A 23,933-nucleotide genomic window follows, 5' to 3' on the forward strand; every position below is an offset into this window, starting at 1 on the left:
GAGGTCAGAGCTGAGAGACCACATCACATAGAGCTAGTGCTGCAAGATTTTTGGCTTTGATACTGGGTGAAGCTATTGGAGGATTTTGAGTAGGAGAGTGATGTGATCGGACTTAGTTCTTTCATTTTGTTTCTCTTTTATGTTTTCACTTTATTATGAACATTTTCAAACATATAGAAAAGAGTGAATAGTGTAATCCCATCACCTAGAAGTAAGTTTATTAACATGTTGGTATACTTTTTTGGAAATACTAATTTATATTACAGATATCATTTACTCCTAAATACGCTAATTGGTACTTTTTAAAAGTAAGGACTTTTTCTATATAACCATGATACCAATTTTATATCTTACTAGATTGCTATTATATAACAAACTCCGACCATATTCAGATTTCCCAAATTGTCTCCCAAGTACATTTTATAACTGTTTTGTTCAAACAGTGATCCAGTCAGAGGCCATGTGTTTTATTTGTTAGGGTTCTTCAGTCTCTTAATTTAGAATAGTGTCCCCTCTCATTCCTTAATGGCATCGACTTGTTGAAGACACCATTACCATAGAAGACTACATTATTCTTCCAAGCATTAGATTTATCTGATTGCTTTTTCATGGTTGGTTAAATTTGTTCTTTGTCCCCAGTGTGTCTTATGTACTTAGAGTTAGGTCTCAGAGCTTGACTATGTTCAGGTAAAATATTTAATTGCAAAAGACTTCACAGATTGTGCTTTATGTTTCATATCACGTAACATCTCATGCCTGTCTGACTTTTAATGTTCCAGTAAGTTGATGACAGTCTAATCCCTCCATTCAACAATGACATTTCCCCCCATTTTAATAGGAAGTTATCTGTATGTTGATACTTTGGCACCTTGTGAATGTCCAGTTTTTCATTAACCTTACATTAAGTGGCTTAGAATACATGAATGATCCTTGCCTGAATCAGTTATTTCCTTAGGTGTTCCAAATTGTTGATTTACTGATGTTATCATCTTTCCACATTTATTAGCTATCATTTCTCTGTAAAGAAGAGTTGTCCCTTATTAACTTGGGTTGCTTGGTTACATTGAAATACAGTTCCTACTGGAAAGGCAGGATGAGTGCTTCATTCCCCACCCCCCCATTAATTACTAGCTATCAGAGTAAAGGTGACATGAGCAGTATGTGTGTGTGAGAGAGAGAGAGAGAGAGATAAGAGAGACAGAAGACATCGTGTACATGTGTATTTTGACTTAGGTTATCAAAGAATCGATATTGTAAAGGTAGCAGTGGAAGTTGATGAGCTTCTGAGTATATTTTGAAGGTAGAGCCAATAGTATTCATTGATTGATTAGATACAGAGTGTGAGAGAGTAGAGTTAGGGTTATTTCTAACCTTTTTTTTGGACTGAGCAGCAAAAAGGATGGTGTTATTATCAACTGAGATAGAGTAAATTTCAGGTGGAATGGGTTTGGTGTACTGGGGGTAGAAATCAGGAATTTCAGTTTTGCATATGTTAAGTTTGAGATGTCTTAGATATCCAAGTGAGATGTTGAGTAAATAACTGGATATATAGATCTGGTAATCAGAAAGGACTGGGTTAGAAATAGAAATACAGATGTCAGAAACATGTAGGTGATATTTAAAGTTGTGATACTAAATGAAATCACCAAGAGTTGGATATAGAGAGACAAGAGAAGAGAACCAAGGGCTGAGCCTTGGCACTCCAATGTTAAAGGGCCTGGAGAAGAGGAGGAATCAGCAAATGAGATACAGAAGTAATGTATAAGGTAAGAGGAAAAAAAAAAAAGAGAATATAGCATCTTGGAAGCTAAATGGAAGAAGGAATGATGAACTTTGTTAAATGCCTCCGATAGGTCATTTAAGATGAGGACTAAAATTTGGTCATTGGATTTATCATCAGGGAGGGCAAAACTAGCCATTTTGGTAAAGTTGGTGGTGTTAAGAGAATGGGGAGAGTAGGTTGGAAATAGAGTAGACAACTCTAAAGCAGTTGTTATAAAGAGTCACAAAGGTAGCTGGCAGGGGAAGTGAGCTCAAGAGAGATTATTTTTTGAAGAGGGAGAGAGAGAACATATTTTTATGCTCATGGGAATGATTGAGTAGAAGGGAAGAAAACTGGTGATGTAGGAGAGAGTTATTGGAGTAATGTTCTTGGATAGAGAGAATGGAGTTTATGGCATAAGTAGATGGATTGACTTTAAATGGGAGCATAGAGAGTTCATCTAGAATAATAGTTGGAAAGGTAGCAGCATATGTACGTACAGTTGTTGGTAGGTGGATGGATGTGATGGTGAGAGTTTGTAGAAATTTTGATTGCTCCAGTTTTCTTGCCAAAATAGAAAATAAGGTCATCAGCTGAGAGAGGAGGTATTGGAGGTTAGGCGAGGTTAGTAAAGAAGGTAGGAAGTAGTTATATAGGAGAGTAGGAGAGTGAATGAATGAGAGAAATAGAGTATGACTGTCCAGCAGGATTAAGGATTCATTTGAGGGTAGATATGTGAAATCGACATTTTGGAGGGGTTGTAGGTATTGGTAATATTAAAGTTTAGGATATGGAGTGAATGGCTCAGATGGGGTAGAGGAGAAGATCTTTGGAAGAGAGGAGTTCCAGGAGCCAAGAGGTCAGCATGATGGAAGTATCACTTACATATATATGAAAATCTCCAACAATTAAAAAAGGATAGAGTTGGATGGAATGACAGTGAATCAGAAGCTATAAGATCATTGCTAAATGAAGGGCAGTGACCCAGGAGTCCATAGGTGGCAACAGTAGGACATGAGTGAAAATGGCAGAGTAGGGAACTCCAGAGCTCTGTCCCTCCATAAAAGCAACTAATGAACTGGCAAAAACTGTCAATCAACTTTTACAGAATTCTGGAATTTAGTAAAAAACTTACAACAGTCAAGGAAAGGCTGGGTGAAGAAAGAAGCTGCTGCTTTGGGGAAGAGAGCACTGTGATGTCATAAATTGCCTCACACCCAGATCGATGATGGCCCTGAAGATAGAAGTCTGCACTCCTAGTGTAGATTGCTAATGCCAGAGGACATAAAGAATTGTGGGTTGCGATCTCTCTGTTCCCTGAAGGACTTGTGCAAGGGCCTGTTTTTGTTTTGCCTGATTAGGAGCATCTCCAGAGCTGGGGTGGTTTTTGCCAAAAGGAATCTAAGGCACAACTACTGGCTTTAGCAGTTTGGAGTGAGAGACAATGGTTAGACGAGCAATAGAGGGACTGAAAGCCTGGGAAAAAAGAAGGTTGATAAGGAGATAATACGGGGGAATAGCATGTACCAGGGAATTGGAACAAAAGGCCGTGCTTATGCCCAGAACTGGATACCTACTCAGAAAAGGACTGAGAAGATCCTAGGCTTTTTCTTCTGGCTGGCCTTCAGGCTCTGCACAAGCAGGAGGTGAAGACTTAAGACAGAATTGTAAATGACCTGGCCAAGTGTTGAAGCATGCCCAAACACATAGCTAGTATGCAAAGACTGGGAGAGTGGTTTTTTTTCTTTTTCTTTTTGGCTTCAGGCCTTTAAGAAAACTCAAAACATTAACTAACCACTCCGCTGACAGAACACAGATTTCAGTGACCGCACATGACAGTAATATAGACTTCACAAAAATGTCACTAAACAAGCAAACAACAGTAACCCACAATAAGCATCAACAAACTCCAAAGATGGGGCAGAATTTGATTTTCAGAGTTGCCACATAATATTCAAAATATCCAGTTTTCAACAAGAGATAATGAGGTATGCAATGAAACATAGTATGGCTCATTCACAAGAAAAGAAAATAGAAACTATCCCTGAGCAAGCCCAGGTGATGGACTTATTAGATAATTTAAATCACCAGTCCTAAATATGCTTATGATCTATATAGGAAACCATGGGCAAAGAGCTAAAGGAGACCAGGCAGAATATCAAAAAAGGAATAGAAATTATGAACAAAGGAACCAAACATTCTGGAGTCAAAAAGTGTGATAACTGAAATGAAAAATTCACTAGAGGGTTATAACAACAGATTTGAGAAGGCTGAAGAAACAGCCAACTTGATGAGCCAGTTGAGGTTATCCAGTATGAGGAGCAGAAAGAGAAAAGAATGAAGAAAAATGAACAGAGTCTAAGAGACTATAGGACACCATCCAATATCAATATGTACATTAGACTCCCAGAAGCAGAGGAGAGAGAGAAAGGGACAGGAAGTAGTGTTTGAAAAAAAAAATGGTTGAAAACTTCCCAAATTTGATGAAAGATACAGATCTACACATCTAAGAAGCTCCACAAACACTAAGTGGATAAACTCAAAGAGAGCCACACCAAGACACATTATACTCAGATTGTTGAAAGACAAAGAATTTTGAAAGCAAAACAGATGTGACCCATTGCATACAAAAGATCCTCAATAAGATTAACAGATGATTTCTCTTCAGAAGGCAGTAGGATGGCATAAAGTGCTGAAAGAACAAAACTCAAAGAATTCTGTATCTAGTAAAACTATCCTTCAAAAATGGTAGTTTATGACATTCCAAGATAAACAAAAGTTGGGGGAATTTGTCGCTAGTAGACCTTAAAAGAACAAGAAATGCTAAAGAGAGTCCTTTGGGCTGAAATGAAAGGACACTAGACAATAACTTGAAGCCGTATGAAGAAATAAAGAACACTGGTAAAGCTAACTACATAGGTAAATATAAAAGCCAACATTACTGTATTTTTTTGGTTTGTAGTTCCTTTTTTCTTACAAGATTTAAAAGACAAAGTAATAAAACAATAATTATAAATCTAATTGGCAAACAATGTAACAATATAAAAGGGGGAGGGATTGAGGTGTATAGGTATAGAGTTTTTGTATACTATTGAAGCTAAATTGGTATTAGTTCAAACTAGATTATTATGTTTAAAATACCACTTGCAATACCCAAGGTAACCACTAGGAAAATAACTAAAAAAATAGAAAAGGAAAGAAGCGAATCAAAAGGGTACCAAAAAAAAATCAAACACAAAAGAAGGCACTAATGGAAGAAATGAGGAACAACAACTATATATATATATATATATATATATATATGATCTGTAGAAAACAAATAGAAAAATGGCAGAAGTCCTTCCTTGTCAGTTATTACTTTAAATGTAAATGGATTAAAATTTGTAATCAAAAGGCAGTTTGGCAGAATGTATAAAACATGATTCAACTATATGCTGTCTATAAGCAACTCACTTTTAGATCCAAAGATAGAAATATGTTCAAAGTGGAAAATCCTATGCGAATAGTATCCATGAGAGAGAGCTGGGGTGGCTATTCTAATATCAGACAAAATAGACTTTAAGAGAAAAATTTTTACAATAGACAGCAAAGGACATTATATATTGATAAAAGGGTCAGCCCACAAAGAAGATAAAACAGTTATAAACACATTTGCACCAAATAGAGCCTCAAAATATACAAAGCATACATTAACAGGATTGTAAGGAGAAATAGTTTTGCAATAATTGTTGGACATTTCCATACCCCACTCTCATTAACGGATAGAACAACTAGACAAAAGGAAATAGAGGACTTGAACAGCCACTATAAACTAATTAGACTTAACAGACATATATAGAACAGTACCTAGCTAGCAACAGTAGATTACGTATTCTTCTCAAGTGTGCATGGGACGTTCTCCGGGATAGACCCTATCTTTGACCACAAAACATGTCTCAATAAATTTAAAACATTGAAATCCTACAAAATATTTTCTTTGACCACAATGGAATGAAACTAGATCACAGCAATAGTGAGGGATAATGAGTGATTGGAAATTCAAAGCTGGGTGGGCTTTAGGGGAGGGTGGAGGGAGAATAGTCTGAAAACTATAAAAAGCAAAGATGACTCATACCCCACCTCCAGGCCTAGTAGTGTGAGGGGTCTGGGGAAAAGAGCCACCACTTGACTGGGTTACAGTGAGAGTGGTGTTCCTAGGGAGTCTTAGACTCTGTTTGAGCAAGAAAGTGAAGGGAACAGTTAGAGGAGAAGTTCAGGATAGATAGGGGGTTTTGCTGAGGATGGATTATGAATTCCGGAGGAGTCAATGGAACTTTTTTAAGAATGCAGAAAGGTGGGTTAGGACAGAACGGATTGTACAGAGCAATATGAAGATCAGAGTATGGGAGTTGATGTTTGGCCTGGGAGTCAAGGGCTTCTTGTGGTGGACTCATTGTGACAGAGATAATGGGAATAATGAGCGTGTGCCTGGTGGATTCAAGTCAGATAATAAGCTTTTGTGGGTTTGCTCTGAGACCTTGACCACCATTTGTTTTTATAGGAAAATGTTTTGTTACTAAATGACCATTTATATACATTTAGAATTAAACTATTGTGAAATGGAAGACTTAACCTGTCTTTATTTATTTATCTGAGAGAGAGAGAATGAGAGACAGCATGAGAGGGAGGAGGGTCAGAGGGAGAAGCAGACTCCCCGCCGAGCAGGGAGCCCGATGCGGGACTCGATCCTGGGACTCCAGGATCATGACCTGAGCCGAAGGCAGTCGCTCAACCAACTGAGCCACCCAGGCGCCCGACTTAACCTGTCTTAAGAAATACAGTGAACAATGCCTTCTTTATAGGATATCCATTAGTTTGGTTAGCTTCCTGTGTTATATCCATAATACCTATTACAATTGTGGGGAACCTTACAAAGATCTTGTTTCCAGTGTTGAGTAGGAGTGGAACATAATGTATTGTCACTGTTTGCTTTTTATTTGCATTTGGCCATTTAGTAATTGCCAGTTGTCATGACTTCAGTCTTCCATTCAGCTGATCCCAAGCAGTTTAAAAATTAGAGGAAAAGTCTTGATTCAAAGATCCTTCTGTTTCTGTGAAGGGTTCACTGGAATTGGCCATTCTGTATTTTAAAATGTTGATTTATCCATGTGTAATATGTATAGACACCCATTTTGAAGGGGGAAATCAGTTGACAAGCAGATATATTTAGCACAAAACCCAAGAAGTAAAAGAATAGGGAGAAAAGTATAAAGTAGACACAGATAGTTTAGCACTTCCAAATTTGTCACTCTTGTCTGCATCTCCATTGAGAACTACTTGAAAAAGCTAGTTAAGAAAACACACATACAAATAAAACCCAAAACTAAGTATTATGCAGTATAAAATCTCACTTATTCTATTTGATTTTCAGATTTTGTTGAAATATTAGCATGCACTGTAAAATGTGTCCATTTTTGAAACCTTTGTGTTCATCAGAAAATGTTCCAGTGTGAAAAGGGATGTTGACCTAATTATCTTTGTCCTCAGTTCAGATGTCATGTATGATCAGGAAGAGCAATGAAGCTTATTGTTGATCTAGTTATTTGATGTAATTGTTCTTGATTATTGGTAGGTAAAGGATATGATTTTAGTTTTACTTTATGCACTAAATAGAAACTTTTTTTGTTTTTCAAGGAACCAAATGGAGAGACTCCTTCATCTTTATACAGAGTTGCAGCAGTACTTCTACAGTTTAATCTTATTGATTTAGATGATCTTTATGTACATGTAAGTCAAGTGGGCTGCTAAGAATATTTGGTTGTGCATCCCAGGGGTGGGAAGAGGAGTAGGCAGCCATATAGCACTTCAAGGTTGGTCAGGCTCTCAAGTTTTAATTTTTGAAGCCCTAATGCATTATTGCTTTGTGTTTACTTTATGAAGTAAATGAATTTAATTCTTTGACAAACTATGGAAATTAAATACCCTCTGTCACTCTTACAGAGTTTGAGGTTGGATATGAAGTTAAAGTTTTTAATTGTCAGCAAGGTATATCTCATGGGGAGAGAGGCCAAGTTCTAACCAATGTGGTTTTAGACTTCTCTTATATGCAAATTATCAGAAATATGGGATTACCTAGATACTTTTTCCTTCTCCCCAAAATGTTAATTTTAGGCATTCAAGATGAATGGGGCAAGTCTGTATATTTTTTTAAGGCTTTTCTTGTGTTTTTACTGGGTAGTAAATGACTAGTATTGTGCTTTTATTGTTGGATCCAGGATCTAGAAGAGTGTATATGTGATTGTGATTGATGACCTCCAGTTTAGCAACAGTTTAGCCTGTCAGTTTGAAAAAACTAGGTTTGTAGTATAGGAATTCTTGTTTTATTTGGTTGTACATTTGGACATCTATGGACTTAAAACAAACCTGTCCAAAGCTGATACCATCTTCATTGTCTTTGAAATCACTTTTTCTCTCATGTACTATGGTTACAGAGTTGAATAAAACTTAGTCTCTACCTTGGAAGCAGCCATAGTTTAGCAACGGAGAAAACATTTTTGCATTATATAGTAACTACTCTATTGGAGGTATTCACAAAGTGCTGTAGGGACTCAGAATATCTTAGATAGTGACCATGTCTGTCTGGGGGGGGATTTTGGAAGGCTTTTTCAAACTAGTGATGTTGAACTGAGATGTTGGTAGATGAGATGGTAATGGCCTGGCTTTAAAGGTGGGAAGTTTTGTAGGTAGAATTAACTGAGTATAAAGGCAAGAGGATTGAAGGGGCTTCATTATCGCCTTAGGGGAACATCAAGAAGCTCAGAGTGGTTGGAGCCTAGGCTAGTATGTGGGGTGATGAAGATGGAGAAGTAGATTGGGGCTAAACATTGCAGGGCCTTAAGTGCCATAGTAAGGAGTTTTAATTTTTTCTTGTTGGGAGTAGAGAGCCATTCAAGGTTTAAAGTAGAAAAGTGATGTTACAAACTGAGAACATGGAAAATTGGTCAGAAAAGGGGGAATTCAAAGACAGGTATGAGTTTATAGGTAAGTACAGACTGGTAGGACAAATGGAAAGATGATAGATGATGATAGATTTATTACTGAAATGTTTAACAATAAATGCAAGCGGCCTAAGTGTTCCTGTTAAGTTATCAAAGATTTTCAGATGGGATTAAAAACCAGTTTATTGTTTATTTTTCACATGAGACTTCCAAAACCTAAGGACAAAGGAAGGTTGAAAGTAAAAGAGGGAAAAATATACCAGGGAAATTATTATTGTTAGACAAAATGGACTTTTTTGGCAAAAAATGATAGTCACTTCATAGTAAATAAAGTTGTGTTCACAGGAAGATAAAACATTTGTAACTTTATATGCACCTAATTACATATTCTCAAAATACACAAAACTAGAATTGAGAGGAACTATAAAAGAAACTTACAGGGGTGCCTGGCTGGCTCAGTTGGTAGAGTGTGCGACTCTTGATCTCCAGGATGTGAGTTTGAGTCCCACGTTGGGTGAAGAGATTACTTAAAATAATAAAAAAAAGAAGAAACTTATAGTTTATTCATTATAATGGGAGATTTTTTAGAGGCAGTTGCATTAATCTAGGTAAAAGATGAGGACCTTTGGCAGGTACATAAGTAAAGCAATAAAAATGGGTTCGCTGGCCATTGGAGAGCAGGAAGAATGAGAAAAAGTCTTGCTTACTCCTTGCCATCAGTCCCTAGTGACTTTTCTCCTGCCCCCATTTTTGACTAATGGGATGAAGCGTACAATATGTAGTTTAATATTTTACTATGTTTCATTTTATTGTTTAGTGATTATTTACTTTGCATTAGACTTAGTTACTGAAGTAGATTATGTATTTCTGGGGGCAGGAACACTTCTTTCATAGCCTACCATAGTGCTTAGCAGAAACTATTATGGTTTGTTGGCTATATTTTTCCTTGTGTCTGGGTTTTTTAAATTTATTTTATGAAATATCTACATTAACCTTCTTCCACTCATACAAGATGGCTGTACTGGAGATATTTGGTCCTTTTTCATAATGGAGGGTTGACTGTACACATATTACTTTCTCTTTTGTAATAAGCTAGAAACTAGTTTGTGACTTAAGTCATCAAATAGGTATTAGAAAATGAAAAGTGAGATGTCAAGTTGCTCATAATTTTTCTACTTGAGATTTTTCATCTAGAGGAATTAAATTTACCCCTTCATGTAATTCAGTAGCTCATGTCTCCCAAATTGGATCCATATGCAGTACTTTATTTAATTTGGAGTTTGACCTTTAAAGGGGAAATCTGTGATATTTTTAATGGAACAGTTATACATTTTCTTGGGTAATCTAATAAATTCAATGGTAAGCATCACTGTTCTAGTATTGTATTAATGTAGGACCTCTAACAGAAAGAAGACATGAAACTTTGAACTGCTACCTGATTTTAAAAGGTGTACAAATTTCAGATACTTAACCCTGTTAGATTATAAGAAAATAATGGAGAGAAACTTATTTTGAAGGCAAATCATGGTCGTTAATAGGCTAGACCTTATTTACAATTTTATCAATTCAGAGTAGATAGTGTTTGCTTTTTATATGTGCAAATAGTATTAGCTGTTTTATGAAACTTTAATGAACCATTTTTAGCTTCTTCCAGCTGATAATTGCATTATGGATGAACACAAACGAGAAATTGTGGAAGCTAAGCAAATTGTTAGAAAACTTACGATGGTTGTATTGTCTTCTGAAAAAATTGATGAACGAGAGAAAGAAAAGGAAAAAGAAGAGGAGAAAGTAGAGAAGGTATATATATGGTTCCTTTTTGTAAAATTAACATTGTCTTCTGGATTTAGAATTAGGAAATATAACTTGTAATAGTTAATCAACTTATGGGAGAATAACTTATTAATTTTGATTATGGTGAAATCTGGTTTTTGGAATACCGATTTGCAAAGGTGGTTTTGTTTTTAATCTGATTGGCACCTTCCCAAAAGAGGCTGCCGTGTTTTTTCTTACATAAATTTCAAAATGTATCCTAAGTGAAGTATATATGTGCTCTGTGTATTAATGTCTCTCAAGTCCTAAGGGGATTCTCAAAGATGAATGAATTCTAGTTCCCTATGGCACAGTAAGACATTAAATAGAACTTAATTTAATTCCAGGTCTATAAACTGTCATGCTGTGTCTGCTAAATGAAAGAGCATATCCTGTTGTTTTTTTTCAGTAGCTAAAAAACTTGATTGTACCTTCAGGGAAATGTCATTGCGTTTCCCACGAGTGGCAGCTGTTGACATACATTATTATGGTTATTGAGCTCAATTTTTTTAAAATGAAAAAACATTGAGATTTATTGGTGTCTATATTCTGAGTATCTTTGCTGTAATTTTTCATTTTTAGCCACCTGACAACCAAAAACTTGGTTTGTTGGAAGCCTTGTTAAAGATTGGTGATTGGCAGCATGCGCAGAACATTATGGATCAGATGCCTCCATACTATGCAGCTTCACATAAGCTAATAGCCCTTGCAATTTGCAAGCTCATTCACATAACTATTGAGCCTCTCTACCGAAGGTATGTTACAGTATGCTTTTCTAATCATTGAGGTAGAAATAGCTTAGGACTACAGTAAAAAATCTACATATTTATCTTGTCTTCTTCAACCAAGCAAATATTTTAGTATGTTTTATTAGAAGATAAGAACTATTCACAGAGTGTATCAGTTTTATATGTATTAATCAGTGGCTTGTCTCCTAACGTCTAGACCAGGTGATGCAGAAGGTGTGCTGCAGTGTAGTTGGAAAACTGTAGGTTAGATACCTAGGTTGGGTTTGCTCCACAGAGTGAAAACTCCATTCTTCTGTTTTTGACTTTTCCTCCTCTCTTGGTGGGGGGCAGAGAATTCCTGAGGTTTTTACTTAGTGTAAATTTCCTGTCCCGGGTTGAGTGGCTCTGAGTGAGGACATTGCCTCTCTGCTTGCCTTATCTCTTCTGGCATATAGGCTGCTGTTCTGGAAATTGCTAGTGCAGCCTTTCTCATCACCCCTAGTTATTGTGTCGACCAGTCCTCTAGCCCTCAGCCTACTTGCAGGATACTTAGGAGCAGTATTGGCAGCAGCTCTGGCTTCAGCCCCACAGATCAGAGCCTGCCTCAAAAGCCCCAGCCTTGTGACTCGTGCATAGCTGCTGGCTGCTGCCTTTAGTGCCACCTGGGCTGTGGACCATGAAGGCTTCTTCTCAAAGAGTGACCCCTGTGACTCCACAGCGGGACACCTGCTCAGCAGGTGAGAACTCTGGGCATGCTGTCCTTTTTAGTGTGACACCCTCTTTCATTATGCTGCTCACCTTCCCTACCACCACCTACCCCATACTCAGTCTAGGTAGTGGAACCCACATTGAGAAGTGTTTATTGACTTGAATCTCTGTTGTTATATCCATATTTTCTGTTTCATCTTCAAGTGTCTCTGAGGTCCATCCTTTGTTCCCCATTCCCATATCCAAATTCCTGATACTGGCCAAGTTTAACTAAAACCAAATTCATACAGTGTATGTTAAATGTTACTTGAAATATGCGTTTCTCTGATTTCCTTATGCAATTAATTTGAAACATTCTCTGAACTCTGATTTTTTCCAAATGAGTATTGTTTTTGTCTTTTTCTACCAGCTAAATTATCTGGTATTAATTAATAAAGTTAGGCACAAGTGAAATATAGAAATCAAATTTGAGCAAGAAAAGCTTTACTTACTGATTAATATGACTGTGTTAACTTAAAATGGGGTATTGTATAGTATACATATAAATTTTGCTTCTTTTTATAGAGTTGGCGTTCCTAAAGGTGCTAAAGGTTCACCTGTTAATGCTTTGCAAAATAAGAGGGCACCAAAACAAGCAGAGAGCTTTGAAGATTTGAGGAGAGATGTCTTCAATATGTTCTGTTACCTTGGTCCTCACCTTTCGCATGATCCCATTTTATTTGCAAAAGTGGTGCGCATAGGCAAATCATTTATGAAAGAGGTTAGTAAGATTTTTTTTCCTTCTAAGCAGGAAACTAAATTTTGGAATGAAAATGTTCTATGTATATTTGTCTTATGCATATCTCTAGAAATAAAAAGAAAAGTGAACTTAATTTAAGAAAAGGTTATGTTGAGTAAGGTTTGGGGAAAGTCCATTGTGTCCTAACCACATATATGCGTGTGTGCACGTGACACACACACACACACACAAGTCCATTGTGTCCTAACCACATATATGCGTGTGTGCGCGTGACACACACACACACACACACACGTAGAAAATTAGTCAAGTCCCCCGCATAGGAAAATGTACTTTGGACAAGTGGTTGCTTTTTGAATCCCTTTATAATTTTAGTGGTCAACTCAGCTTACTTTCCCCCTTACTTTTCTTCTATTCCGTTATTTTCTTGACTGCAATTTTGAATCATTGTGATTATTTGTATGAAGTCAGACTGTTGAGGATGCATTCTTTGCTAGTAAACTTTTTATTGAAATAAAATGTACAGAAAGTAACAAATCATAATTGTACACCTCAGTGACTTTTTCCAAACCAAACACCCATGTATCCCCTGCCCTGATCAAAAAATAGAACACTACCCCAGAGTTCCCTTGTACTCCCTTCTAGTTAATACCCTAAGGGTAACCCTTTATGCTATTAACTAAATTTTAAAATTGGCTTTGAGTTATAATTTACATACAGTAAACTTCACCAATTTGAAGTTTACAATTTGATGAGTTTTGACAAAAGTATACAGTTGTGTGTTCACCACCACAATCATGATAGAGAATATTTTCATCACCCCAGAAAGTTCCCTCTTGCCCCTTTGCCTTTAATTCTGTCCCTTCGTTGCTGGTTCCTGGCAACCACTGGTAGGCTTTTTGTCACTATAGTTTTGCTTTTTCTAGAACTTCATATAAATGGAATTGCATAGAATGTACTCTTTTTTGTCTGGTTTCTCTCGTGTAATGCTTTTGAGATTCATCCAAGTTGTTGCACGTGTCAGTAGTTCCTTTATTGCTGAGCAATATTAGATAGACATACCAGAGTTTATGCATTCTCCAGTTGATGGGCATTGGGGTTGTTTCTAGTTGGGGGCTATTATAAATAAAGCTGCTATGAATATTCCTGTACAAGTCTTTTTTTGGGGGGGGAATATGTTTTTGTTTCCCCAGGAATGGGATTGCTGGGCCATATGGGTAAGTGTATGTTTAACTTTTTGCCAAACTGTTCCAACGTGTGTGTACCATTTTTCATTCCTGTATATGACTTCCAGTTGTTCCATATCTTCATCAGTACTTGTTATTGTCACTCTTAAATTTTAGTCATTCTAGTGGGTGTGTAGTGGTACCTATTGTGCTTTTAATTTATGTTTCCCTGATGATCGGTGATGTTGAGCATCTTTTCATGTTCTTATTTGCCATTTGTAATCATCGTATATCGAAATGTCTATTCAAATCTCTACCCATTTTAATTGGGTTGTCTTTTGTTATTATTTCTCTGATTTGCCTTTTCATTATGTTAATTGTCTTTTGAAAACCAAAATTTTAAGTTTTGATTAATTCCAATTTAGCAGTATTTTTATGGTTTCCTCTTTGTGTTCTAAGAGATCTTTGCTTAACCCAAGGTCTTGAAATAGAAAAGAATACGTAATTTTCATTTGTAAAAACAAGGCTGCCAAAAGTATCTGCAAATTGTTACAAGCACAAATACAGTTTTCTCCAGAGTTTGGTGATTGCATCTAATTTTAATTTTTGACAACAGTGACTATACAGAAAATTTATCAGCTGTTGTATATTAATCCCTTGACACCTGAAGTATTTGATTTGGCTTTTAATACCTCTTTTTTTTTAAAATGCTCACAAATTTACATCGTGTAAAGGTACTCTAAAGAAATCTGCTGGGCACCTGGGTGGCTCAGTCAATTAAGCATCTGCCTTCGGCTCAGGGCATGATCCCAGGGTCCTGGGATCAAGTCCCGCATCGGGCTCCCTGCTCAGCAGGGAGTTTGCTTCTCCCTCTGCCCCTCCCCTCTGCTTGTTCTCTCTCTCACTCACTCTCTCAAATAAATAAATAAAGTCTTAAAACCACTACAGTTACCAAATCAATAAATTAACATTGATACCATATTACTAAAAATCTGAGTAGTTTATTACTATACAAATCATTTATTATATAACATATATAAAAAGGAAGTATAATGATGTTTCATTATTTTAATTCTTATAGTCTGAAAGGGATGAGTCATGTTAGTAGTGCCTGTTCCAAGAACAAAAGGGTCATGTCTTTCCCAGTGCCTCATATTGGGAAGCATATGAAGTCAATCTGTCCCATTACTGGTGATGTTAACATAGATCACTTAGTTAAGGTAGTGCGCTACCAGGTTTCTCTAGGGTACAAATATTTTTTTCCTTTGTTGCTAATATATATCTTGTGGGGAGATACTTTTTTTGACAGTGTAAATAGCCTCTTTCTCATCTTACCTTCACCCACTAATGCTGTTCTTTTTAACTGAACATCTTAATGTTCAGATCTCTCGTTCTGAAATTCTTTCTTTGGCTGCAAGTATTAAAAACCTGTAAGCAGGAGACCAAACATCCAAGTTGTGGAAGTCCTATACATAAACATATGCATGAGCATATGCACAAACATAGTATTGTTACCAAGATGCGCAGGTGCTAGAGTTGTCACCCTTCCCCTCTGCCATCTCCATCACAGCTCTCCTGTACCTCTGTTCTATCACAGTTGTGCCTGGTGCCTGCCCCTAACTCCAGTCTCTATTTTTGCAGAGGTAGAAGGGCAGAAAGGAAGAGGAAAATGTTTATTTTGATCACAGTGTGGGAAGAAATCTGTCTTCTCTCATTGCTAAGGTTGTGGTAGGAAAAGTGAATCTTTCCAACGATCTGAGTTAGAATTTTGGTTAATTTTTTACCCATGAAAATATTTAACTGTAAAAGATCATTTGTTCTGTGTTTATAGGTTTAAAAGGCTTTTGTTGCTTAGCTAGGAATTTAACTAGGGTATGTAAGATCGTTTCTAAAGGAGGAGTTTGACTTTAGTTCCAAATAATATAATTAAATGTCTTTAACAACTCATTATAAGCTTGGGGTTGCTTGTGTATATAATTTATGCATATTTTGAAAATGTTGGTTATATACTTATACCAGCTGTCACTTAACAGAATAGTCTTCTAGCCTACAGTTATTTGTAATCATTTATCTCTGTGTATTTCTTAAATTTGAGGTATATATCAGAGGACCATCTAGTACAGTGATCTTCAAACTTTAGCATACGTTAGAATCACCTGGAGCTCATCTTAAAACACATTGTTGGGTCCCATCCTCAGAATTTCTGATTCAGTAGGTCTGGGGTGGAACCTACTGAAGAGAGTTTGCATTTCTCACAAGTTACCAGGTGATGCTGATGCTACTGATTCAAAAACCAAACTTTGAGAACTGTTGTTCTAGTATATTAACCAATTTTGGTCTTTATTTCAGCCTTAAAAGAGGGGGTAGCTCTAAAGAATATTTCTATGTGAATGGACAGATTTTGCTATCTTTAATTTTCTTTAATTGTAGAACATAGCTTTAACATGCTCACCTGACATACTTAAATGGTTTTGACAGCACCTACACAACTAAAGATGAATTCCTTGGTGCTTTTTTGCATCCAGCTAATGTTAATGGATTAAGTTGTTTATGATAATGACAGTTAATATATTTTGAGCTCTTACTCTGTGCCAAGTCCTATTCTAAGTACTTCATGTGAGTCAGCTCATTTAATCTTTACCATACCTTTTATGCTTTAAGTTAAGTAAATTGTCCCAGGTCACACCATTAATATGGGGCAGGGCTGAGATTTCAGTCCAGGCAATCTGGATTCAGAGGCCAAGCTCAAAATCATGCTCGCCTGCCTATACAAATGTAGTGTGTCTGAAGTGGAAGAAATGACAGGTTATCTAAATTTTGCAATTCTTGAAATTCCTTGCTATTTTAAATTAAATCTGTTAGTGGTATTTTGTTATTTTGTTATTTTGTTTATCTCTACAATCTGTGTTCATCTCAATCTATGTATCTCATCTCCAAGCTTTTCTTGTTTTGTTAAGTTCATCCTTAAGACTTTTTTCTATGACTATATGTAGATACTTGTGGAGAATCTGCCTCTGTCCTTTGTGTTCTACTTTCATCCACACTGAGTTCATTTATCTTCTATATGCTTTTTTTGGCAGGGGGGCATGCTATTTATGTTTCCATTGTAGCCACAGCATTTCTTTTCATCTTAATATGTATAGCTCTGTTCACAACTTCTTTCTGATATAGTGAGAGTGAATCTTCTTACCTTTCCTACCTTATTTATGACCAGTCCTCCTCCCCCCAAGCTGCAGTCTAATAATTGGGTTCTCCTTTCAATCTTTTCTGTAGTCTGTGATAAGGGAAGTGAATGAGCTCAGTGAGGCTGAGTATAGCCCTCATTTAGTACCTCTGCTTTCTCTTCTGAAATACTATTACCTATCCTCTACCATGTGGGCATGCCAGCTCCCTTGGGCTTTGACTCCCTCAGCCATCTAAGCACAGTTCCTGTGAACGACAGTAGACTTTAGCAGCTGGTTCTTCCTTTGCCAGAGTCCTGCTGGGCTCCTATTCACAAGAGGTTTTCCTGAGTCTACTCACTTACCTTGCAGGTCTTATTGCCTAAAGGATTTTGTTGACTTACCTTCCTTGGTCTGTACTACTTCTGGGATTGGGTTAAGGGCAGGAGCCATACCACACTGTAGTACCAGAATCGTGTGTGTGTATCTCCCCGTCCCCTTGAAGTTAATAGCATAGTTTCCTCTTTCCTTGCTTGGTTGGTGGTGAATTTGGAGCGTTAAAACAACAGGGCATACATTTTTCATTGCATTAGGGATAGGGGAGAGAAATTCTGCTTCACTCTGTCATCTTAATTCATTTGTCTGGGCAGGCTGTTTATATGGCTCTTTCTTATATTGGCCCTTGGTAAAAGCCAGAGTGCTTTAAATTGATTCATAGATGAAGCTTAGAGAAACCTAGAGTCAGAGGGTCAGAATATTCCTTAGATTGGGCATTGGATGATATTAGGAATAGCTAGCTGTGATAATGATATTGTGGTAATGTGGAAGAATGTCCTTTTTAGGAGATGCATACTGAATTATTTTGAGATGAAATGTCATGCCTGCTATTTTTTTGGTCAGTCAAAAGGGCAAAATGTTAATTGTTGAATCTATAAAGTAGGTATAAGAGGTGTTTATTGATAGTGAACTATCCATTCAACTTTTATGTAAACTTGAAATTTTTCATAATAAAAATTGGGGTTGCTAGGGACAGAATCTACCTTAGCCCATTGATTCCAAAGTTCTACTTTATGAACCAGTTACTTTAGAATTTTGGCTTGATGTTACTGTTTTTTTTTGTTTTTCTTTTCAAAATTGAAGATCTACCCTGGTTGTATAGATAGAGCTCAAAGTTAATATTCCTTCTGGTTGAAGGTTACTTGTGCTTAATTTGTGTGAAGGTGGCCAGACTTTTTCCATCAAAATACTCAAGTGTGTATGCCTAGGAGTAAGGGCGAAATTGGAGGATTTCTTTCTCTCAGTTTGGTTCAGTTTCTCAGGTCTCTTACCACATTTAGTGTCAATCTAGTTTTTTTTTATTTTTTTATTTTTTTAAAGATTTTATTTATTTATTTGAGAGAATGAGATAGAGAGAGCATGAGAGGGGGGAGGGTCAGAGGGAGAAGCAGACTCCCTGCTGAGCAAGGAGCCCGATGTGGGACTCGATCCTGGGACTCCAGGATCATGACCTGAGCCGAAGGCAGTCGCTTAACCAACTGAGCCACCCAGGCACCCATCAATCTAGTTTTTAAAGTAATGGGTTTTCATGTGACATGGCCCCTAAATGCAAGCCAGTTACTTCGTTTCATGTTCACATGAATTCATGTTCCCATCTCATGTTCCCATAACAATGATTTCTTCTAATACTGGAGGGGGAAAAAACAGTCTTGTGTTGGACTTAAATGAAAGATAATGTGTCTGTGTACTTTATAGATAATTTAAGGGACTTTTAAGGGTAATTGTGAGTATATATTCATTGTATGCATTGACTTTAGAACCTAACTTGCCCACAGAGTCTTCATTTAAGGCTGTCCCCCAAACAAAGTAATTTTAAGGCATTACACATTGATTGTTAGGTTAACTGGTTTCATCAGGATGAGCTGCTAGCTACTTGCTAGTTATGTGACTTTAATCTGGTCATTTTTCTGTGCCAGAGATGAGTGGTAATAACCTTTGCCTTAGCTAGTTCCTGGGGTTGCAGTGAGAATCAAATAAGGTATGTCTAAACATTAATTAGATGCTAACATTAATTAGGCATTCAGCTTTAGAGAGTTAAAGTTGTCATGAATTCTTCAGAACATAGTAAGTTACAGCTTTACTTTTGTAAGTTGTCACTACACTAACTTTTGATGATTTGTTTTAAAGTGTTAATATACTTCAATCTATCTCTGTCTTTAAATAATAGATATTACTTTCAAGTAGCAGCTTCATTTCCCCATGAGAGCAGATTTGATTTTATATAGGAATGCCTTTAACTTCTTTACATTGTGGTGGTAATCAGATGTCCCCCCCCTTCATTGTGGAAATTTATGTTATAAATTAGTAACAAATCAAAATTTTCATCAAATTAAATTTTTATTGCTGGGGCTTTGTGAGTGGACTAGTCAGGGATAGCTATAGACATGTCAGTTTCCAATTTTAAGTAGATACAAATTTTGCAAGAATATTTTTAAGAGAATCAGAACCTTGCATTATTCTTATTGTCCAAGAGACAGATGCTGCTCTCATTGGAGGATTTTTTTTCTCTCAGTTTGGTTCAGCTCCTCTATGTACTTTTGCTATTATAAGTCTCATACAATGAAGGGGGGGAAATCGGAGGGGGAGACGAACCATGAGAAACTATGGACTCTGAGGAACAAACTGAGGGTTCTAGAGGGGAGGGGGCTGGGGGGATGGGTTAGCCTGGTGATGGGTATTAAAGAGGGCACGTACTGAATGGAGCACTGGGTGTTATACGTAAACAATGAATCCTGGAACACTACATCAAAAACTAATGATGTAATGTATGGTGATTAACATAACATAATAAAATAAAATAAGTAAGTCTCATACAAAGCAAGTGAACTCTAGATTTGGAGACCAAATTTAATCTACATCATTCTTGCTATTTAACGAGCCCGAGCAGGGAAGAACTCTTAGGATGTTTATATTTGTACTTATATTGTCACCTGTAATAATTGGTTTGAACTAAGGTCACCTTAGCTATTACTGAATATCTTCATGTGACAATTCTAATCAAGATGTAGAATCATAGTTAAGGTAATAAAATTACAAATAGGATCTTAATTTTTACCGTTAGCTATGCTTTTTACTTAAGAGAGACATATAAACATCTAAGTCTGTTAATAGGCAAATGTAGATACGTACAAACAGTATAATTTTAAGAAGTATATTTTATACAAGAAAGAAAAGTCAACTTTTTAGTGTGCACACACTGTAAGCAACTGATTCAACCCCTGTGCCTCCTCTCAAAGACTGTTTTCTGAAATTGGACCTCAGTGTTCAGTTTCAGAAAAAAAAATTCAGAATGTAAAACATTAAAAAATATTTGTGAAAAACTCTTCATCTCTTGGAGGTTTGGCCATTTGTCCATGCGGGGCATAGCAGATGCTATTAGATTCCATCTGTATTCTTTTCGCTTTGCACTAGGTCCTTATCATTTTGGTGTGTGTCTGCCCCATTTTCAACTATTGGCACCTGCATCTCGTTGTCTGAGGGCTTTTCTGGCCCTGGAAGCCTTCATAGGTAGGATAGGAATTGGTATCCTGGAACTGCTGGAGAACTAACTCACCTTGCCCCCTCTCCCCAGCTCTCAACCAGTGAAATGATAGGAGTTAGTGTGTAACTACCATGCCTTGAGATGGGATAATCCTGAGTTGTATTTCTACACAGACCCTCAGAGTTCCCAGTGGGATTAAGCTCCAGTTAACCCACAGGAATAATTTCCTACTAGGGTTACTTCCCGAGTAAATTATGCCTGTACTTGAATAGGGTCTGATTTTGGGGGAATGTAAAGTAAAACACAGGGGCATATCCCTTTAAATGAATTCCATTTGAAAACCTTAATTTTCCCTAAAGATAGATTTACAGGGCAATTTTTTGTTTTACAAAAGACTTCTATTATGAACTCCATTTATAAAGAGAATTCATTTAAATAAATCACATATTCATATTCATTAAGTGCACTGAAAATACCCATTTTTACACACAGCTTGTTAGAACTATGCTTGTGTAAAACAGCACAGTTTCATATCATAATCAACTTTTTTTTTTTTTAAAGATTTTTATTATTTATTTATTTGACAGAGAGAGAGACAGCAAGAGAGGGAACACAAGCAGGGGGAGTGGGAGAGAGAGAAGCAGGCTTCCCGCTGAGCAGGGAGCTGGATGCGCGGCTCCATCCCAGGACCCTGGGATCATGACCTGAGCCGAAAGCAGACACTTAACGACTGAGCCACCCAGGTGCCCCATAATCAACGTTTTAACCGAAGTAATTACTTTTGGGTGGTGAATTTTATGAAACCAAGTTTGGCTATTTAGCATTTTGTCTAGTTTGCTATTATCTTAATGTTTAAACCACTCCCTCAAGTCCATTTACTGCAGTTTGAATGCTAATCATGTGGTAGGAGGGAGACCATGTGCTTTATTGTCTAAACCAGGATATTCAAGATGGAAAGGTTGTGCTATTACCTACACTGGGATAAAAAGCGAGAACCAGCACATAATGGTCATCCTGTGTATAGGTGATCATATTATTAATTCTTTGGTACAGATTTGTATTGATTAAGAATGAAATGTGTTGGAAGATAGTACTTTTTCATTTAGTATCTCTGTTTTCAGAAATGATGTAGTAGCAATATTACTGATTGTTTCTAAGTGTTTTTAAAATTTTAAGAGTTTCTGATTAAAAGATAAAAACAAAGCTTTGAACCAAAGCATTGAAAGGCAATTCATTTATCTCTTCTTTAGGCTCGGTAAACTCATGGCCTTGTAACTTTTAACTTATAGGTTGTATTTTCTTATTTCTAAGTTATTTTGGTGGGTCTTAGTTGGATCCTTTCTAGCAAAAAGATTTTCCTTGGGCACCTGGGTGGCTCAGTCAGTTAAGTGGCTGCCTTCAGCTCAGGTCATGATCCCAGGGTCCTGGGATGGAATCCCACATTGGGCTCCCTGCTCAGCAGGGAGCCTGCTTCTCCCTCTCCCTCTACCCCTCCTCCCTGCTCATGTGTTCTTTCTCTCTCAAATAAATAAATAAAATCTTTAAAAAAATTTTTTGCCTTATAGTTTTAAGACCTAAATGTGAAATTCTTAGCCTACTGTATAGCACATAGTGAGTACTCAATAAATGGTAGTTAATTAAGAATGAGAAAAATAAGGAAGGTGAAAATAGTGCCATAATTTACTTAGATGTAGCTTCAGGTTCAAATCTAGTCACAAGTCTTAAGTATATTTTTCTTTTTTCTTCTTTTTTGAAATAAAATATAAAGTAGCATTTCAAATATTCATGGGTTAGAGATACTAAAAGTAGGACATCAGTAATAATTTATCTAGTTAAATCTACAACTTTTTCCCAAGCTTTATTTCTTGACTCTCCAGAAGCCCCCTCTTGGTGGACCTACATTCTTTTTGTGCCCAATTCTTTTATGCATCCCTGTCATCTGCTCCCTCATTATAGGGCAAGAATGGAAACTGCTTGGGGCCATTTATAGCTGATGGTTTGTCTAGGCATAATTATGAATGCTTGATTTTATTCAGACTTAAAAAAATTCAGTTCCTAATAGTACATTGGCAAGCGTAGTTTTGATCTTCAAGAGATCCTCAAGGATAGGAATTGTCTTTGTCACTTCCTCAGAGATAGGAACTCTGTTCTGTTCATCTTTGAATTCCCAGTGTCTGGCACATAGTAAATGAATGCATGAAGTGGACGTATTTTCTTCCTCCCCCTCTTTTCTTCCATTTCTTCCTGACTGGCCATTCAATAAAATTTTAGTGTTGTACTATGGGAATGGAGAGTTTTATATTTATTCTAAATTAAAAAGCAAATTAAAAGAAAAAGCATCAAGGGACTGGAATGTGTCTTTATATTCTTACCAAAGAAAAGAAAATTCTTTTACTTGCATGTACCTTTACCATTTTTGTTCATCTTTGTTCATCTTTGTTATAGTTAGCCTTTGATAGAAATGTTTCTTACTGCTCTTCCAGGTAGTTTCATTTGCTTTCCATATTTCTTCTTCTTTTTTTTTAAAGATTTTATTTATTTATTTGACAGACCATATTTCTTTTTCAAATTTTCCTGGTTATGAAATCTAGAGAATTGACATATAGACATTACAAACTTAAGTATTTAGTAAAGGAATTAGGACAGCTTAGTAGGTAAGAAAATGTTTTATTTCTATGGAGAAAACTCTGTGTAGCTTTATTAGAGTCATAGTATACTAGAAAAGGAGTAGCTTAACTGCCTTTATCCCCAACGTAATATACTGTAAATCTAGTTCTTCCTAATATGCCACCAGAATTACCCCCCCCCCCCCCCCCCAACAACCAAACAAAACAAAAGCAGCTATCTACTTTGTTTTCTGCCAGGCCATTCCTTCATAACCTGACCCTTATTTGCTGACCAGGATATATGTTGACTTAACAGTTGTTTCTGTGAAAGCAAACCGTATCTTTTTAAACTGCTGATTAAAAAAAAAAAAAGAGGGGAATTGTTTGTGTTTTCCCATCAAGGTGACATGGCAGTCCCAGAATTAGTCTTATGTGAAAATGTTGTGCAGCAGTCAGACTTCTCTGTAGTACCATTAAATTACTCAAGTATAAAAACATGCATGCACAAAATACCTATTTCTGCCAGGAAAATAATAAGCTTGTTAGCTGCATGTTAGCGTTTTCCCCTTCTGTCACTTGGTACTGAGTTAAATCCTTCCCAGAAATCCAGATTATCCTTGGCTATCAGTGCTTCAATTGTCCTTTTGGCCTTTGTACACTCTTCTAACTCTCCACCTGCCTATATACACACACACACAAGTACTGTTTCATTTTGAGTGAATGGACAGCATCAGCA

At 36.7% G+C, this 23,933-nt stretch overlaps 1 protein-coding gene across 2 annotated transcripts in view; it reads left to right on the top strand.

Annotated features, from left to right (window-relative positions):
- THOC2 (THO complex 2) overlaps positions 1-23,933 on the top strand; it is a 115,809-nt gene that overhangs the window by 49,815 nt on the left and 42,061 nt on the right. For both annotated transcript variants that reach the window (XM_044911959.1, XM_021686666.1), the window contains exons 9-12: positions 7,436-7,528; positions 10,384-10,539; positions 11,134-11,306; positions 12,552-12,747. In XM_044911959.1, the coding sequence (XP_044767894.1) occupies positions 7,436-7,528; positions 10,384-10,539; positions 11,134-11,306; positions 12,552-12,747 (618 nt within the window). The remainder of the gene's footprint in view (positions 1-7,435; positions 7,529-10,383; positions 10,540-11,133; positions 11,307-12,551; positions 12,748-23,933) is intronic.

The sequence above is a fragment of the Neomonachus schauinslandi genome, chromosome X, assembly GCF_002201575.2.
Source record: "Neomonachus schauinslandi chromosome X, ASM220157v2, whole genome shotgun sequence".
NCBI classification, from domain to species: Eukaryota; Metazoa; Chordata; class Mammalia; order Carnivora; family Phocidae; genus Neomonachus; species Neomonachus schauinslandi.